The 16,229-nt window shown below is 28.0% G+C and overlaps 1 protein-coding gene and 1 long non-coding RNA gene across 2 annotated transcripts; both read right to left on the bottom strand.

The window, feature by feature from the left end:
- Positions 1-9,296: 9,296 nt before the first annotated feature.
- On the bottom strand, positions 9,297-11,379 carry LOC114385272 (protein LIKE COV 3-like). Its single transcript, XM_028345288.1, has 6 exons — positions 11,260-11,379; positions 11,084-11,136; positions 10,578-10,687; positions 9,829-9,996; positions 9,522-9,743; positions 9,297-9,409 (listed from the first exon to the last, which is right to left on the bottom strand). The coding sequence occupies exons 1-6, from the start codon at positions 11,377-11,379 to the stop codon at positions 9,303-9,305; spliced, it is 780 nt and encodes a 259-aa protein (XP_028201089.1). The 3' UTR covers positions 9,297-9,302.
- Positions 11,380-13,715: 2,336 nt separating this feature from the next.
- On the bottom strand, positions 13,716-15,338 carry LOC114383113. The gene is made up of 4 exons (XR_003660407.1): positions 15,204-15,338; positions 14,921-15,102; positions 14,522-14,592; positions 13,716-14,414 (listed from the first exon to the last, which is right to left on the bottom strand). It is a non-coding gene; the product is annotated as an uncharacterized LOC114383113 (long non-coding RNA).
- Positions 15,339-16,229: the final 891 nt, after the last annotated feature.

Below are 16,229 nucleotides of genomic sequence, written 5' to 3'. Positions count from 1 at the left end.
TTGGAAATGTCCCTCCGACCGTTATATTTAGGATGTCTCCGGCTCTGTTTTTTTTTTATTTTTTCGTAAAAAGTCATCAACAAAATTTAAAAGCAAGTTAGGTCTGATTTGATTAGATTTTTATTTAAAATAAAAATCAAATTAAATCAAATAAATATTTTATCTTTTGATTCAATTTAATTTTTGTGATTTTTATTGAAATATTATTTTACTAAAATTTATATATATTTTATCTTTTAAATTAAATTACATTAAAAAATTTAATAACAATCTATAAAACTTATTAATACATTAAGCTTTTTATAATAAAAATTTGTTATATTTTCATTCATTTTTAATCAAATATATCTTAAAAAAATTATCCAAAAAAAGTGTTATATATTTCATAAATTTTATATAGATAATATTATAAAATATTATAAAACTCAAATAAAATATAACATAAAATATATTACACTAAAATAATATAAGTGTTAATAACTTATAATAAGTGTTACATTAGTTTGGGTTTCAAAATTATAAATCATACCAAACCAACCTATTGATTTGAAGAGGAAAAAAATCTAAACAAACCCAAAAAAATTAATTTGATTTGATTTTCAGACTTTTTGAGCTATTTTTATTTTTATCGGTTTAAATATGAATATCTTAATTGTGTTCAAAGAACGTGTCTCTCACGCGCCTCGTGAATTACGAAAGGTTTTATGCGCTGTTGTGAATGCAATTTCCCTCGTATTTTTTCGATTAACATCATTGGATGGTGTGCGCACTTCTCCACAACCCGATTAACACGAAACGACTACATACCAAGTCGTTTCGGGTGCGGTACTGTGATTGTAGGGTGTGGTGATCATGGATTTTATTTATTTATTTAGATAATGTGAATTTGGGATATAGATATTTTTTGCTAAGACGACTTGGAGCATAGCACATGGGGTGTAGGGTAAAATCTTGATGTTGTTCTTTCTGTGTTTCTTATTTTCTCTTTTTGCGTTTACTCTGTTTTTTTTTTCTTTCAATTTTTTGTGCTGCTCCTTCACTCCAACTTGGCTTGGGCTTGTGGACAAGTAATTCATGATATTCTGATTTTGTACTTTTGGCTTTATCATGCGGCAAGCTTTGACTAATATATGTAACCGTAACTATTTCTTTTTTTTAGCGTGATCATGTTTTATTATAAATTAAAATTTACAATCAAGATTATTATATGTATATTTTAATTATAGCTCGTCCTTTAAAATAAATGGGTCCTAAAGCTAAAGATGTGGGGTGGGGGGTGCTTTGGATTTTCACTATATCAAACAGAATTAGCAAAATCAAGGGTAGCATTAATTTTCAAGCATTAGTAGTGTTTAATGCTATTAATGCAGTATTATATAAATATATTGAATTTATTACTTATTAAATATAATATGTAACTAATTGTAATATTAATATTGTATATTATATTTATTAAATATGATAAGTGTAATTCATGTTTATTAAATATATGGCATTTATTATTGGCTTTTCTACAATTAAAATGTTAGATCTTTATTCGAATGAAGATGCAGAGATTACACCTCTGAGAGATGATTTGGTTCACAGAATGAGGAACCTCCTCTGTCCAACAACAATCAAAAGTAGTAAAAGCTAATGTTGCCAATGCATGGGCAGTTTTATTTCCTCCACTTAGTAAAAGAAACTAGTGATGGAGCTGAAAAGGGAGGAAAGTTACAAAAAAGGGTAATTATTTTTATAATTTTTTAAATGAGAATAAATTTTAAATTAATACTTAAATACGGGAAAGTCCTAGAGGACATCCTCCGATTTTTTATGATCAAATCATAAATAATTGTAAGATTTTTTTTTATTGAAGTCATAAGAAAATAAATGACTTTTGATTTTTTTTAATTATAAGTTTGAAGTTATAAATTTATAACCTCAAAGTATTTTAATTTAAAAAAAAACATTTGTTAGAAGTCATAAATCAATTTACGACTTCAAAGTTTTTTTTTTAAAATTAGTTTTTAATATTAAAATTAGTTTTAATTTATAGTTTTTATTTAATACATTTTTATATTATACTATTTAATATTTTCTATATTTTTTTATTATTTTTAAGGATTGTTATTTATTTTATAAATTAGAAAAATAATAGAAACAAAAACTTAAATTTAAATAAAAAATATATTTTGGTTCATATTTTATGTTTGATCATTCTACTACTTTTAGATAGGCCTAAGAAATGTTTATTGTCTAGAACTTAAGGACATAATCGTAATAATTATCCATACAGACAAATAAGTTGACGACTAATATTATTTCTACTTTTTAATTTCATATTTATGTTTAATTTGTATTGTTCATTTTATATTAATATATTATGTTATTTTTATTTTAACAATTATTTTTATTACTAAATTATTTTTTATTGTTAACATTAAAATATTTTTATGAAGTAAAATTAATTAATATTTATTAACTCATTGTAAGTACACCAATTTGTAACACGTAGTAAAGTACTCTAAGTCTTAGTGTCGAATTCACAACTTTTGTTTGTACTTAGATTGATATAAATTCAATTTACAAGCAAGAGATAATAAATTTAAATATAAAATTTAAAGAAACTAAGAGTGAGGAATGATAATAAATTTAAAATAAAATATTACGAGATAAGATAAAAAAAAATAAAAAAGATAAGAGATTGAAGTAAAACATAAAAAATGCAGAAGATTAAATAGATAAGATAAGGAAAGTAAAAGATAAGAATGATGATAAAAAAAATAATTCAGAATGTAAATATGTTGGGGTCTAGCATGCATTATTTTTTATTTTTCTCCATCAATTTGCTGAATCTTTCCTATCCATATCTATTAGAATACTTGTTTCTTTATGTATCACGATGACAAATATATCTTACCATCTATTTCCTAAATATTTTTGCAAAGACTCAATAAATAAAATAAAATGTATGACATTCTAATTCTAGACGTTTGTTTTGATGCATTGGCATAATGCAATCACTCTATGTCTAACAATTATTTTATTAAGTTACCCCTTCGTTTGAGTTCTATTAGAAATTATCCTCTGACCGATTAATCCCTAAAGCTGATGCATGTAAGACTTTCTTGTATTTTTACTAAGGATCATCCTCTTTCGAGCGTCTAACTCATAAAGATGATGCAAGGATGAATGATATATGAAATTAAATTATGAAAGGGTAATAGAAAAGAAAACATATCTTTGCATTGATAGATATAAAACATACAATACATCAGTTGACTTTTTATGCTTGTTAGGCTCTAACTAAAAGGGTTTAGTCTCTCATTAACATGAAAGACTTTACACTTTAGGGGGTTTAGCCTCTTATTATAGATATAAAACATACAATACCTCACGTTGAAAGCGGGCTTTCTCATTTTTGGGCTTCCTCATGGGCCTTCTTCACGCTAAAGCTGAACTTTTCTGCTTAACGAGGGTGCACGCTAAGTTTAGATTACGTGCGCTAAGCGAACTGTTCAATTCTTCTAATTCTTTTTAAGGTTTTTCTTCCAATTTTTACATCAATTTTCCTCTAATAAAAAACTACAAAGATATTAATTTCTTTATTATTTCATTAAAAATTACAATCATTCTTAGTCAAAATTAACTATCAAATTAACTTCAATTTCGTAGCTATCAGTAATTTTGTACAAAATTATTATTTTACTCAATAATAACTATAAAAATTAATTTAAAAATGTTTAAAAATAATTTAACATTATTTGATAGATTTTAAGTTAATATTATTTGTTAATATTAGTAACAAAAATATTAAAACATTGATTAAAAACATTGAACTAGAAATTAAAAATTAAAACTAATTTAAATTTGTTAAAATTACAAAAAAATTAAGACTTTCAATTTGTAAATTAGTTTACAAATTCTAACAAATATTTTAAAAAAATTAAAAGACTTTGAAGTCGTAAAATAATTTAATAATGACTTCACATTAAAAATTTTAAAAAAATCAAATCGTTTACTTTTTTACAACTTCAGTAAATAAAAAAAAAATAAAAAATCGGGCAATTGTTCTAGACTTTGTCAATAGAAGTTATAGGGTATCCTACAATTTACCCTATTTGAATATTAATTTGAAATTTATCCTCATTGGGTAAATTACAAAAAAAAAGTCATATTTTGGTAACTTTCCCAAAAACAAGCAACTTCTTACACTCAGTAATGATACTAAGAAATAGCGACCTTCCTTGCACATACTTTTTCCATCATTACTACATTAATTTGATACAGGAAGTTTCAAAGTAAACTTCAGAGAGGAGTTGTAAAAGAAATTTATAATTCCTGATTAATTAATATGAGTTATATATTATATTATAATTTATATTTGTTATTTATATTTAGATAAACTTACTATAAGTGATTACTATAAGTGATTTTATTCAGTGAGCCCATTCCAAGGCCCAAATCAATACCTTTCATATGATCTGTCACCCGAAGTGTTTGAGATGTTTTAGAAAACCTTTGCAAGAAGTTGACAAGTCTTCCATCTCTTTTTTTGAAAAATCCGTTGATTTCATCCAAATCAAATGCTTTAAGCAATTATGAATAGCATAATCTTTCCCTCTTCGTTCAAATCCATCATCTTTAATTCAAGTCAGCCTCTAAAATCTAAGAGTACTCCTTCATTGGCTCTCAACGAGAAAAGAGGAGCAAACCACACCCTTTGTGCTCCATCACACGTGACCAAGGCATGGATGGTAGATTCTTCTTTGAGTCCACACAATGGGCAAAGGGGGTCCACGTCCACTTTCTTCTTTCTCAGGTTCTAGCTAACTAAAAGAATATCGAAACACACCATCCAAATGAGATTTTTACACTTTGGCATTGCTTCACCCGACCACACCCACTTCCATAAACCTCTTGGGTGCAGGTTTGATGAAGTTCCTGCAAAATGAAACTTGTTTTTGGGAAGATGATACCCAAATTTAACTGAGTATACCCCACTCGCACTGAAACTCCATAAAATATAATCATCCTCCCCCAACCAGCTTATCAAAATTGTTTTTATTTTTTGGGCCATAGCTTCATCAAACCAGGAACCTAGTGAGATTGAATTTCATGTTTTGTTCATTTCGTCCATCAGTTCCTTGGCCCACAACTCTTTATTAACCTACATATCCTTCTCTCGAGCTATTCAAACTCCTTGTAGGGCAGGAACTCAAACGTCTTTAAACACCACTATGCCCTTTTCATTTCCCACCTTCCATCTACAACCTTCCTTCATCAACCATTGGGCCCAGAATACTCGACCATGAGTAGCTTGGTTGATAACCCTTTCTAGCTTCCCAAACTGTGGAGTTTGGAAAGTATTTTGCCTTCATTATTCTAAAGAACATGGATTTATCATCTGCCATAATTTCCTGCCACTGTTTGGCCAATAAAGACATGTTGAAATCCCTCATAAACCAAAATCCAATACCATATTCCTTCTTACTCCTTGTCAATCTCCCTTATCCCATCCAGTGAATCTTCCTCCCTTCCACATTCCCCCTAATAGAATTTGGTCATCAATCTTTCAATCTTGTCACAAGTAGCATATAGGATTTGGAAACATCCCATAATGTGTGAAGGAAAAGCTTAAATCATAAACTTAATTAGAATCTCTCTTCCTTCTTTTAAAAGAGCATTCTCCTTCCATTATTTAAGTTTTTTCCAGACTCAGTCTTTAAACAAGCTAAACTTGTGAGACTTTTATCTTCTTACCATAGTAGGGAGACCCAAATACCTTTCATGATTTTCCCCTTCCTTCACATTCAACTACGCTATCAGTTCTTCAAATTTGATACTAGGCACATTTTGGCTACATAAAAGTTATGAATTGTAGATCAATGTCCGAAGGTAGATGCTGAGGTGGAGTACATGTCAAAGGTTCCCTATGCCAATGCAATCGATTGCTTGATTTATGTTATGATGTGTACTAGATCGGATTTGACACATGTTATAAGCCAATTCGGCAAGTTTATGTCTGACCTAAGAAAGTGACATTAGAACGCAATGAAGTGGATCTTGAGGCACCTAAAGGGTACAACAGATCATGATATTATGTTTGATGGTCAATAGGGTGATCCTTCAGTTATGAGATATGTGGATTCTGACTATGCTGGTGATCTAGATGATAGAAGGTTTACAGCAAGGTATGTCTTTACTTTTGGAGGTGAGCCTGTTTGTTGGAAGTCCATAATTATATCTCTTGTGGCAATGTCAACAACTGCAACAGAGTACATGATAGTAGCAGAGGCTATCAAGGAAGCTTTATGGTTAGTAGGGCTAGTGAAGGAGTTGGGCATTAAGCAAGGTGGAGTTCAGTTGCATTCTGATAGTCATAGTGTTATTGACTTGGCAAAGAATCAAGTGTATCAATCTAAAACCAAGCATAATGATGTGAGGTTCCATAAGATTAGGGAGTTAATGACATCTGGCCAGATTTTGCTCAGGATGGTTCACACTTCAGAGAATGCAATTGATATGTTAACCAATGCAATTACAATTAGGAAGTTCAAGCATTGTTTAGACTTGTTGAATTTTGCTCAGTGCTAGATGTGACGAGACACCTAACCCAGGACATTATGAAGTGAACTTCTTATTTATCTTCCACAAGGCTGAATATTCGCCATGGTGAAGATTATTGTGCATGACTCATATTTTATGGGCAGGGCAAAGTTGGAGTGGAGTGTAAGGACCACTTGTTGTTGGGTTACAAAGTGGGTGGGGTGCAAGGGCAAGACCTCTATGGAACGTGTAATATTGTACGCGGATTAAGATAAGATAATGCACATGTAAAGATATTATACACATAATGATAATGTGCGTGGGTTAAGATAATGTACACGTATATTATATATATCATGATGTAATCCCATTGTTTAGAAAAATAAGAAAAAAAATCATTTTGTTTTTGAAAACGTAGGCACACTTATCGAACCTCGTTAAATCTCTTGTGTTTGTGTGTGCATGTGATTACTCTCCTTCCCTCTGCTATTACTAACAAGGATATTACTTTTTCCGTTGCTATTTGGCATATCTTAAAAAGGCAAAATCATAAATTTTTTTAAACATGAGGTTTTCCCTTCTACTATAGTGCTGCAGAAAGTTCAGACCATGTTTAAAGAAATTCATGGTTCGAATCAAGTCCCCTCATAGAAAACTAGATTATCATTGCTCTTATATTGGGTGGCATATGTTGGTATAAATTCAATGTGGACGGATATTTGAAGGATGGTAATACAAATAACATATCATGAATTTCTTTAAACATGGTCTGAACTTATAAAGACTTATAAAATCCCTCCTTCATGAATTTATAAAGTTTAATCATGAATTTATTGGTAATACAAATAACATATCATGTCAACTTATGAGGATGTTAAATTGATAGTGACTTTAACAAGTTACTGCTAATGTGTTGTACAAATTTCAAGAATGACAGTTTGTAAAATCTCTGAATCTAAACATTTTGAAATGCAAAGGCATGACTATAAAAAAAAGTGTATTTATTTGCAATTTCATAAACATTTTTTGAGAAATTTGATGGTTTGAGGTTGGAATTTTGTAAATATTGAAAATGTATTTGACTTATATATTTTAATATCTCAGAATTTTTTATGAAGTGAGTAATATTAATAAAGTGATAAAGCCTTCAAAGTTTATATTTGAGATCAAAAGTGAAAAAAGATAAATATGAGAATGTTACAAAATACTTAAGTATAAAAAACAAATGAATGTATGACAAATTCGATTCAAATGAAAGTTATCAAAAGTTGTCAATATCATGCGGTTTAAAACAAATATTGTAATTTTATTGAGTTTGTTTAGTTAGTTTAAATTAACATGTGTCTTTATCAGATTGATCAATTGTTAGAAGCAAGAATTTGTAAATAAAACATTTTACGTTTCAATTTTAGTTGCTGAAACATTTATACAAAACATTACATAACATCTAACACATCTTACATATCAATGGCTATCAATCCAATGAGTCAAATGTGTGTTTTCAACTACACATTTCAATAACGTATTTACATTTATTGCAATTTACATTTCAAGTTCTCTACTTCTCAATTGTTTTATTCCTTCATCTTTTTTCTTATTTTAAAGTTAAATTAAAATTTTCAATTATTTATATGGCTTCGAATTACATTTTTAAAATTTGTTTTCACGAGTCATTTACTTTTTAACTCACACTTTTTTCTCTTTTTTCTTTAAATTTATGTATTTACTTTTTGGACAATTTAAATATGCTTTCAAAATTATTTTCTTATGCATTTACATTCCTTACCATTGTAGTTCTTTAATTTTAAATTACTAATTTTAATTCATTTGTACTTTAATTATAATCTTTTCTCTTTTAAATTACTAATTTTAGTTCCTTTGCACTTTATGTATAATCTTTTCTCTTAAATTAATAATTTTAATTTTAAATTTAAGTTTTTTATTTTTATTTCTTTTAGTTATATTTGACCTAAGTTATATATCTTTTTGGCTAAATTATAATTTTATTCCTCTTTCAATCTTGATTTATAGTTTTTATCTTCCTATTCTTTCGGCATTAGTCTTAAAATTTAGAAAATCAATCATTTTTGTCCGATTCTTGGTTTTTCATATGTTAACCGTTTTATTTAAATGTTGATTGATAATGTGTCAATATTGTGATGAGGTGAAACTTAACATTTAACAAATATAAAATATTATAATTAATTAAGATGTTAAAAACGATGCATTTATTTTACATTCAATGAAAAAGAAATATTGATGTCATGTGATTAATAAAATGAAATTGAAATTTCATGTTAACTTTTAATTTGTAATTTGTGTTCATGTATGTAAAAATTAGATACAAATTATGTTACAACCTACTTTCATTCCAAAATAAATTAGTGACATGATGTACAATATATAGCAATCACATTGAGCGTTTTCTTTTTCTCATATATTCTTTTTCATTTTTTAATGCCTATAGTATTTTGAGACGACTTTAGGAATTACGGATAAATGAATGAGTCATTTGGGGATATTTGTTCCATTACAGCCTAATGATCACACCAACAAAAGTTGTTATGCTATACTAATTAACTATTTCAATAAAGTATTAGGAGCAAAAGCTTTGCCAATTTTTTTCACCAATCACAAAACATGTGGTTGAGTAATTGAATATGGATAAAAATAATTTAAAAGACAAATAAGAAAATATATTTACTAAGGTAAAGGGTGAACTAAAGTTGAAACAAACATACACACATTACTCACAAACTATACCATTATTATTATACTTTTGATTCATAGGTTGGCTTTCTTGGAGCAAATTTGGCATGATCAGCATCCACAGTGGTCAATATTTGAGGTATTGACATGCCGCCAGATATAACAATTTCTGCATCACAATAAAAAAAAATGCATGTTGAAAATTATCATGATATATGCGTAGGATCATAAATTTCATAATCAAAGAAAATCACATATTAATTGGTTAACAGCTCTTATACCTATGGCTTCACGAACAGACAAATTAGGTCTTAGAATATCCTCTGGGCTGATGAGATAAATATCACCAAGGTACAAGTGATTGGTGGGAATGTAAACACAAAAAAGCTCTTTCTCATCTCTGTTCCTTAGAACCACTGAAGAAGTGATGAACCCAAGTGCATACTCACCAACACGAGGATGCTTTATGATGGCAACTTCTTTGAAAGCCTTGGAGCTTTGATCTGTCAAATAACTAAAAAAACTTAGAGTTTGCTAATTACATGAAATAAATGGCAAACAAATAGATGAATATGTTAAGAAATATACCCGGTGATATTGCTGCACTTATTTGCTTAGAGGCAGCATATATATAGCTTACAAGAGGCATTTTCTTGATGAACCATTCACCAAGGGTAAGAACTGAAGTTCCTAACCATGATGACATGAAAATTCCAACCAAAAATATGAAAGTGATGGAAGTAATAAATCCAAGACCTGTTGATTGCCCGAATTAGTTCATTATAATGTATGATTATATCTCTTACAAATAGCATAAAGAGATGAAGATGTAAATCTGAGAGTTGAACTTGAAACTCAACTTTCTACAAGGCAAAAGTTTAGAAAACGGTGAAAATATTACACGACGTTGATTTTGCAAAGGGTATAATGCATTATTTATCAAATGAAACTATCCCTAACTCAATTTTGTGAGGTATAATGATAATTTTATTTATCTTCTTCCAGCTTTTAATATATATGAAGAAAAGATATAAAATTATAGAAGCATTGTTCTTAAGAAATGAATATTCATAGCAAATAATGTCATTCTATTGTAAAATCATATTTTGACTACCCCTAAAGCATGTCCTATCTCCCACATTTATCATGTAAGTGTTGAAGATACAAATTATAAAAAATTATTGTCTCAATGATATAAGGCTCGAGTGAAATAGTTATTAAGCTTAATTTATATATCAAATTCTTATACTTTGAGGCCTTCTAAAAGTTATAAGAATTTTTTTCAAAAAAATAGCTCATGTTTATAATTAACAAGGCAAGATATTACAAAAGCTTACCAAAAATATTAATTCCTAGATGATTATATATAGGGGAGAAGAAACCGTCAACAAAGCGAATAAATCCCCATGTGACATAGAATGTTATTGCGATAGGAAGGAGGATGACACTGCAAATTACATTGAATTCCTCGTTAGAATGTTAACAAGTAATGCGTCATTAAAAGGATGACAAACAAGTAATGCGTCATTAAAAGGATGACAATCAAAATTCATAACTTTATAATGTCAATAACATCAAGGAAGATTGGATATTGATCTCCCTTAAGGTTTTTTAAAATGGCATTCACACCTCCTTTGATTAATTTGCAAAAAATGCCCACCTCCTTTCTAATTCATATACTTGAATTTTTAACCACACAAATACTAATACAATAAATCAAGGTATGCACACAAACATAAAAGTTAATTAGATCAAAAGTTTTGTTATTAACAACATAACTATCTTATGGTGCAATAAAGCAAAATAAATCACGTGATTATCAAAACAAACAAAATGTACGTACCATCCTGACATAAACTTTTTTGATGCCCAACTGCGAATCACTTTTGAAAACGCCTGAAAAGAAATGTTCATTTCAAGAAATTAAGAAAACAGGAAAAGAAAAATGGGTCATGAATATTTGTTGATTAGCATTAGATGAGGAAGGAATGAATAAAGGAAAATAAATATAAAAGAAACCTCATGGCTAGAGTGATTTTGGGTGGACGTAACGCTAGGAGATGAAGGAGCAGATGATTTGGGGCCATTTTCTGAAATGCTTGAAACGGGAATCAAGAGCTCCAGATCTCTTGATGCCATTTTTTCCTTTTCCCTGTTATTGTTTTTTTTCTCTCTCTATTTCTCTTATGGGATCACTTCAAGACTGAGGGTGATCAAAACGTCATAACAGAACACTAAATTCAACCAACAAATTCCATTTGGTCCTGCGTTGAAATCGTCGTATAAACTTTGGTGTGTTATGTGTTTGAGATTTCATTTTTTAATTATGTGGCATTAGAACTTAATTATAACAAGTTTAGCCACGTCTATGTTTTACCTTGAAGAAGAATAAATGTATAATACAGTTCTTTTTAAACCTACATTTTTGTGGTGTGCTTGAGATTTTATATTTCAATCACGTGACATCAAGACTTGTAACAAGTTTAACGTCTATTTTCTACCTTGAAGAAGAATAAATATATAATAAAGCTTTTTGAAAATGTAAAAACTTATGCTATATAATATAATATTTTGTGTTTCTAAAGACTTTATCATATATTATATTATAAGTAATGTTGTATTTTTTTTTTACAAATTTTCCTATTCTCTTAAACAATAATAAATAATAAATGAAATTCATTTAATATTTTTAAAATATAAAAAATTCAATGTTTACCGTACAATGGAAATAAGGAGAATAATTTATAGAAAAATTGGAAATATCTTACTAATTTGTGGAATTCATGAGAATTTGTGGTAATTAATAATTTCTTTAACATATTACAAATATAAGACAAATTCAATATTTATCATCACATAAAAAAGAAAATGGATTTGTAAGAAAACATTATAAGAGAATTTAATATTATGCATAGTTATATGTAAAAGGAATAAGGTGCTTCGCTGTACACATTTTTATATCCATCTTATCCATATAATTACATTTGTAAGTTACTATTTTATCCTTATAACTATCTTAACAAATCACTCACTAGCATCTATTATCTTTCTTTTTATTTTAAAAAAAAAAACAAGAAAAATCAGTTAGGCAGCTGCCTGTTTTTCGTATTACTATATAATATAAATAGATAGAATAAAGTTTTACCTTAATATTTGAAATAGTCAATTATTTTACAATTTAACTTATAATAAATTTAGTTTAAAAATATTAAACTTAAAAAAAAGAATGTAATTTATCATAATACTGTCATATTTAAGACTGAAATTATATACACATTTTTTTAAAACAAATCAATATAAAATATTGTTTTAGAGAGACAACAACTCATAATTATTATATTTTTTAATATTTAAAAGTATATTTGTAAAAATTTGTTAAATATTTTAAAAATTATTCTGTTAAAAATGAGTTTTTTAACTGTAATTTATTTAAAAACTAAACAAATAAAAGTTAATTTAAACTTACCTCATTAGCTATAAAATGTTACACACATGTAGAGAGACAACGCTATTTTTATTTTATCGTTGTATTTTAAAACATGTTAGATATTAATAATGAATTAGAAAACACTAATTTTATTTTATAAGTCATATTAGATGTGTGTATGTGTAGGCACGAATGCTCATTTATGTGTTTATGTGTGCCTCTCAAGACACAAAGAAAGAATAAAATATACTTTTTTTATATGGTCCTTAATATTTTAAAATATTAATTGTAAATATTTCATATATGATGTGAGGTTATTTATAATTTACAATTATAAATAAATTTTAGTTATATTTAATTTGTTCTTTTATTTAACTTTTTGCATATATTACATGTAATATAAGTCAGAAATTTAAAAGTATACATAAACATTATAATAAATATAATACTAAAATAACATCAATTCATTTATAAGTATATATTTGAATTTTTTTTCTATATTTTCAATTTATGTTTATAAATTTTTATTTTATTTTACACATATTATAAAGTACTTTTCGTTTATTTTTCTAGTTATTAATTTAGTGAAGTAACAAAATATTTAATTTATGTAACTTTGAACTACTTTTTTACAATAAAATTTTAGTAAAAACATTTTTTAAAAATAGAAAATTTAATATACAATTAAATTTGTAATGAAATTTTTAAATATTTTGTGTTATCATTGATATATTTTTTTAGTAATAACTTTATCAAAAGTGTAGGCAAATTGTATATTTTAGTACAACGAAAATTATGTGCTAAATTGGAAATATTGTATACTAAAAAACTATAAATTGACGAAAATGTCAATGCTTAACACATTTAACCTATGATCACTATCATATTTTCTCTCTCAAAAATTACTCTTATAAATTTAATATTGTAAGTGAAAAGTATAAAAATAATCCATGTAATACATGAGTATTGTCACTAGTATTTGCTACATATTATAAGTAAATCATAGTGATAATTTTGGTGAAAACAATTTAAAATCTTACAACCCTTATCTATATAAAATAACAATTTATATTTTACAATTATTTTATTTTCTATCGTTTTGGATTACATAAATCATTTTCTTCATACAATATTTTATATATTACTATTTTTCGAAGCTGATATGAGTACTACGTACATAAATCATTTTCTTCCTTCAAAGGGCCCTGACGTGAACAGACGCTTTCTCCAAAAACTGTCAAGATTCGCGTACTTACTTAACCATTTCTATTGTTATTTCAGGATTGATTTTCGTTGATCGGATCGAGCACATAGGGTGCGAGCCCGAAGTCAATTAATTCTCTTTGGCTGAAAGTCTGACGAAGGCCGTTTATGTTCCTGCTGAAAAAGAAAAGAGTCGCTTCCCCATCTCTCTTTGATACAGCTAGAGTTTTCACATTCACAAATTCCATCACAGCAAGCTAGCTTTGAGTGCAAAGATAGTTGAGCGTTGGTGACAATGTTGAACCTCGTTTCCAACACGGTTGTTTTGGAGAACCTCCATGACCAGAAACTTGTCATACAGCCATTCACACTAAACTAATTTATGCACCCACTCAGCAGGAAAGAGCATCTTTTGTTGAACAACGTTCTGCTTCCCACTCAGCTCCTAAGTGAGCTTTTACAACGTTCGGAGATGTTAATCTTTTGTTAAAAAGCACTAGCTCATCTTTCATCTCCAGCACATTGATGTTGCACCACCACCTTCCTACAACCACGTACACCATGTTTTGTAGATAAAGATTAATTTTCACGAACTGGGACAATTCTATAAAAATAAACAAGAGTTGGATATATATTCATGATTTTACGTACCTGCTATTTTCAGTCCGTCAGCAAGGTTCCTGTGATAGTTTCTGTGGCAGCTGACCTGCTGCAATACCTGTCTACTTGTATGTATACACACACAACAATCAATTAAGACACTATATATTTATGAAACAAAGTTACTTTTTTTTTTACTTGGGAGGTTGAAAAGTCAGGGTTGGTTGCAGTTTTTGAATATACTCTTAGCCATATGTTTACAAAATATTAACCGTGCTTTGTTGGGAGGATTAAAAAAAATACACCTCCTAATTTAAAAACATTAAAAACATAATTAAGCCTAATAATGTGTAAATATTGAATAAAAAGATTGATTAATAAATGAATTATATTTATAAATTTATAGAGGATGTACATTAATAATGTAATTCTGAAAGTTAGAAATATTACCTTAATTAATTAATCAAGAAAATCATGGTCGTTGAAGATGTTTGTTGTCCATGGCTAGAATAAAGAATAGAGCAAAGCATAAAAGAGAAGGTGAAGAAATATAAAGCATGCTCAATGATTTCCATTTGAGTAGATCTCTAATAAAGGTCCATGAATGGAACTTTGTTGCCTGACTCATGAATCTACCATAAACAAAACAAGAAGCACAAAAATTTTAGAAACAAGAAAAGATGACAACACAATAAAACATAACTATAAATTGTGGGCAAGATCAATCTTAGACCTTTGATGAATCTAGTAGTCTATTGGATGATAACAAGGGAAGATGTTGGATTTTATTGTGTAAATTTCATGTGATAAGAATAATCAAAGGCGTGAGAGTGATAGATGATAATAGGTAGATGGGGAGTTAGAGGCTCTGTTAGGACAATTCCACCTTATAAAGCCTTGGAAGTATTTATAAGGATGCAACGAGACTAACACAAATAAACATGAATGGTTCGATTTGATGTTATCAACGACTCATAATCATTTGTTTGATAATCCGTGTCTTTCTGAATCAGCCAATAAGATGTCATTATACATTATTCATTTTTTATTCTATTCGTGTCCTTTTAATTTTAAATTTGATTGAAATGTGGATAACAACAACAAAAATAGTCCAACGAGGATTCAATAGGACTAGTACAAATTAAAAAATGTGAACCGTTTGATTTGATGTTATCCATGACTCAAGTTATTTGTTTTGTAATCCGTGTCTTCCCGAACCATCCAATGGGATGTCATTACATGATATTCCCTGCATATTCAACTTCAACCCGTGTTCTTCCCATCTTTAATTGAATTGAGAAGTGAATAACAATAAAACTAGTTCTTCTAATACACTCTTTTTATTTATTTAGAGTAAATTATATTATACTGCCTTCATATTTATTTAAATAACACAACTTCAAACTTTTTAAATATTACACTCCACCCCATTTTTATAAACTCAATAACATAACTTTTTAGAGTAATGTACATCCCTACTGCCTTGAGCTTTGTCTATAAATTCACACTAGTTTTAAATATAAAAATATATTTTTTTGCGTTTATTAAAAAAAATAATTAAATATCATTTAATTATGTCAATCTTATTTAAAAAATACTACGTACCTAACATAACAAAAGCCATAATAATATTTTTACTCTATTTTTTTTTTACCTATGTTCATTTACAAATGGCTTGCTACCTACTTTCAACTAAAGAGGCCCTGAATCAAACACAAAGCATAAACATGTTGGGTACTTTTATTTATAGGAAGTAACT

This window comes from Glycine soja, chromosome 14 (genome assembly GCF_004193775.1).
Source record: "Glycine soja cultivar W05 chromosome 14, ASM419377v2, whole genome shotgun sequence".
Lineage (NCBI taxonomy): Eukaryota > Viridiplantae > Streptophyta > Magnoliopsida > Fabales > Fabaceae > Glycine > Glycine soja.
The sequence above is the reverse complement of the archived record's forward strand: the minus strand, read 5'-3'. Positions and strand labels throughout refer to the sequence as shown.

What these genes read in the sequence shown, in the direction of transcription:
- LOC114385272 (XM_028345288.1), bottom strand. Translation starts at nt 11,379, where the DNA reads ATGGCATCAAGAGATCTGGAGCTCTTGATTCCCGTTTCAAGCATTTCA. An exon ending in AAAATCACTCTAGCCATGAG is followed by an intron (nt 11,137 to 11,259) that starts GTTTCTTTTATA and finishes ATTTCTTTTCAG; the next exon opens with GCGTTTTCAAAAGTGATTCG. An exon ending in AAAAAGTTTATGTCAGGATG is followed by an intron (nt 10,688 to 11,083) that starts GTACGTACATTT and finishes TGTAATTTGCAG; the next exon opens with TGTCATCCTCCTTCCTATCG.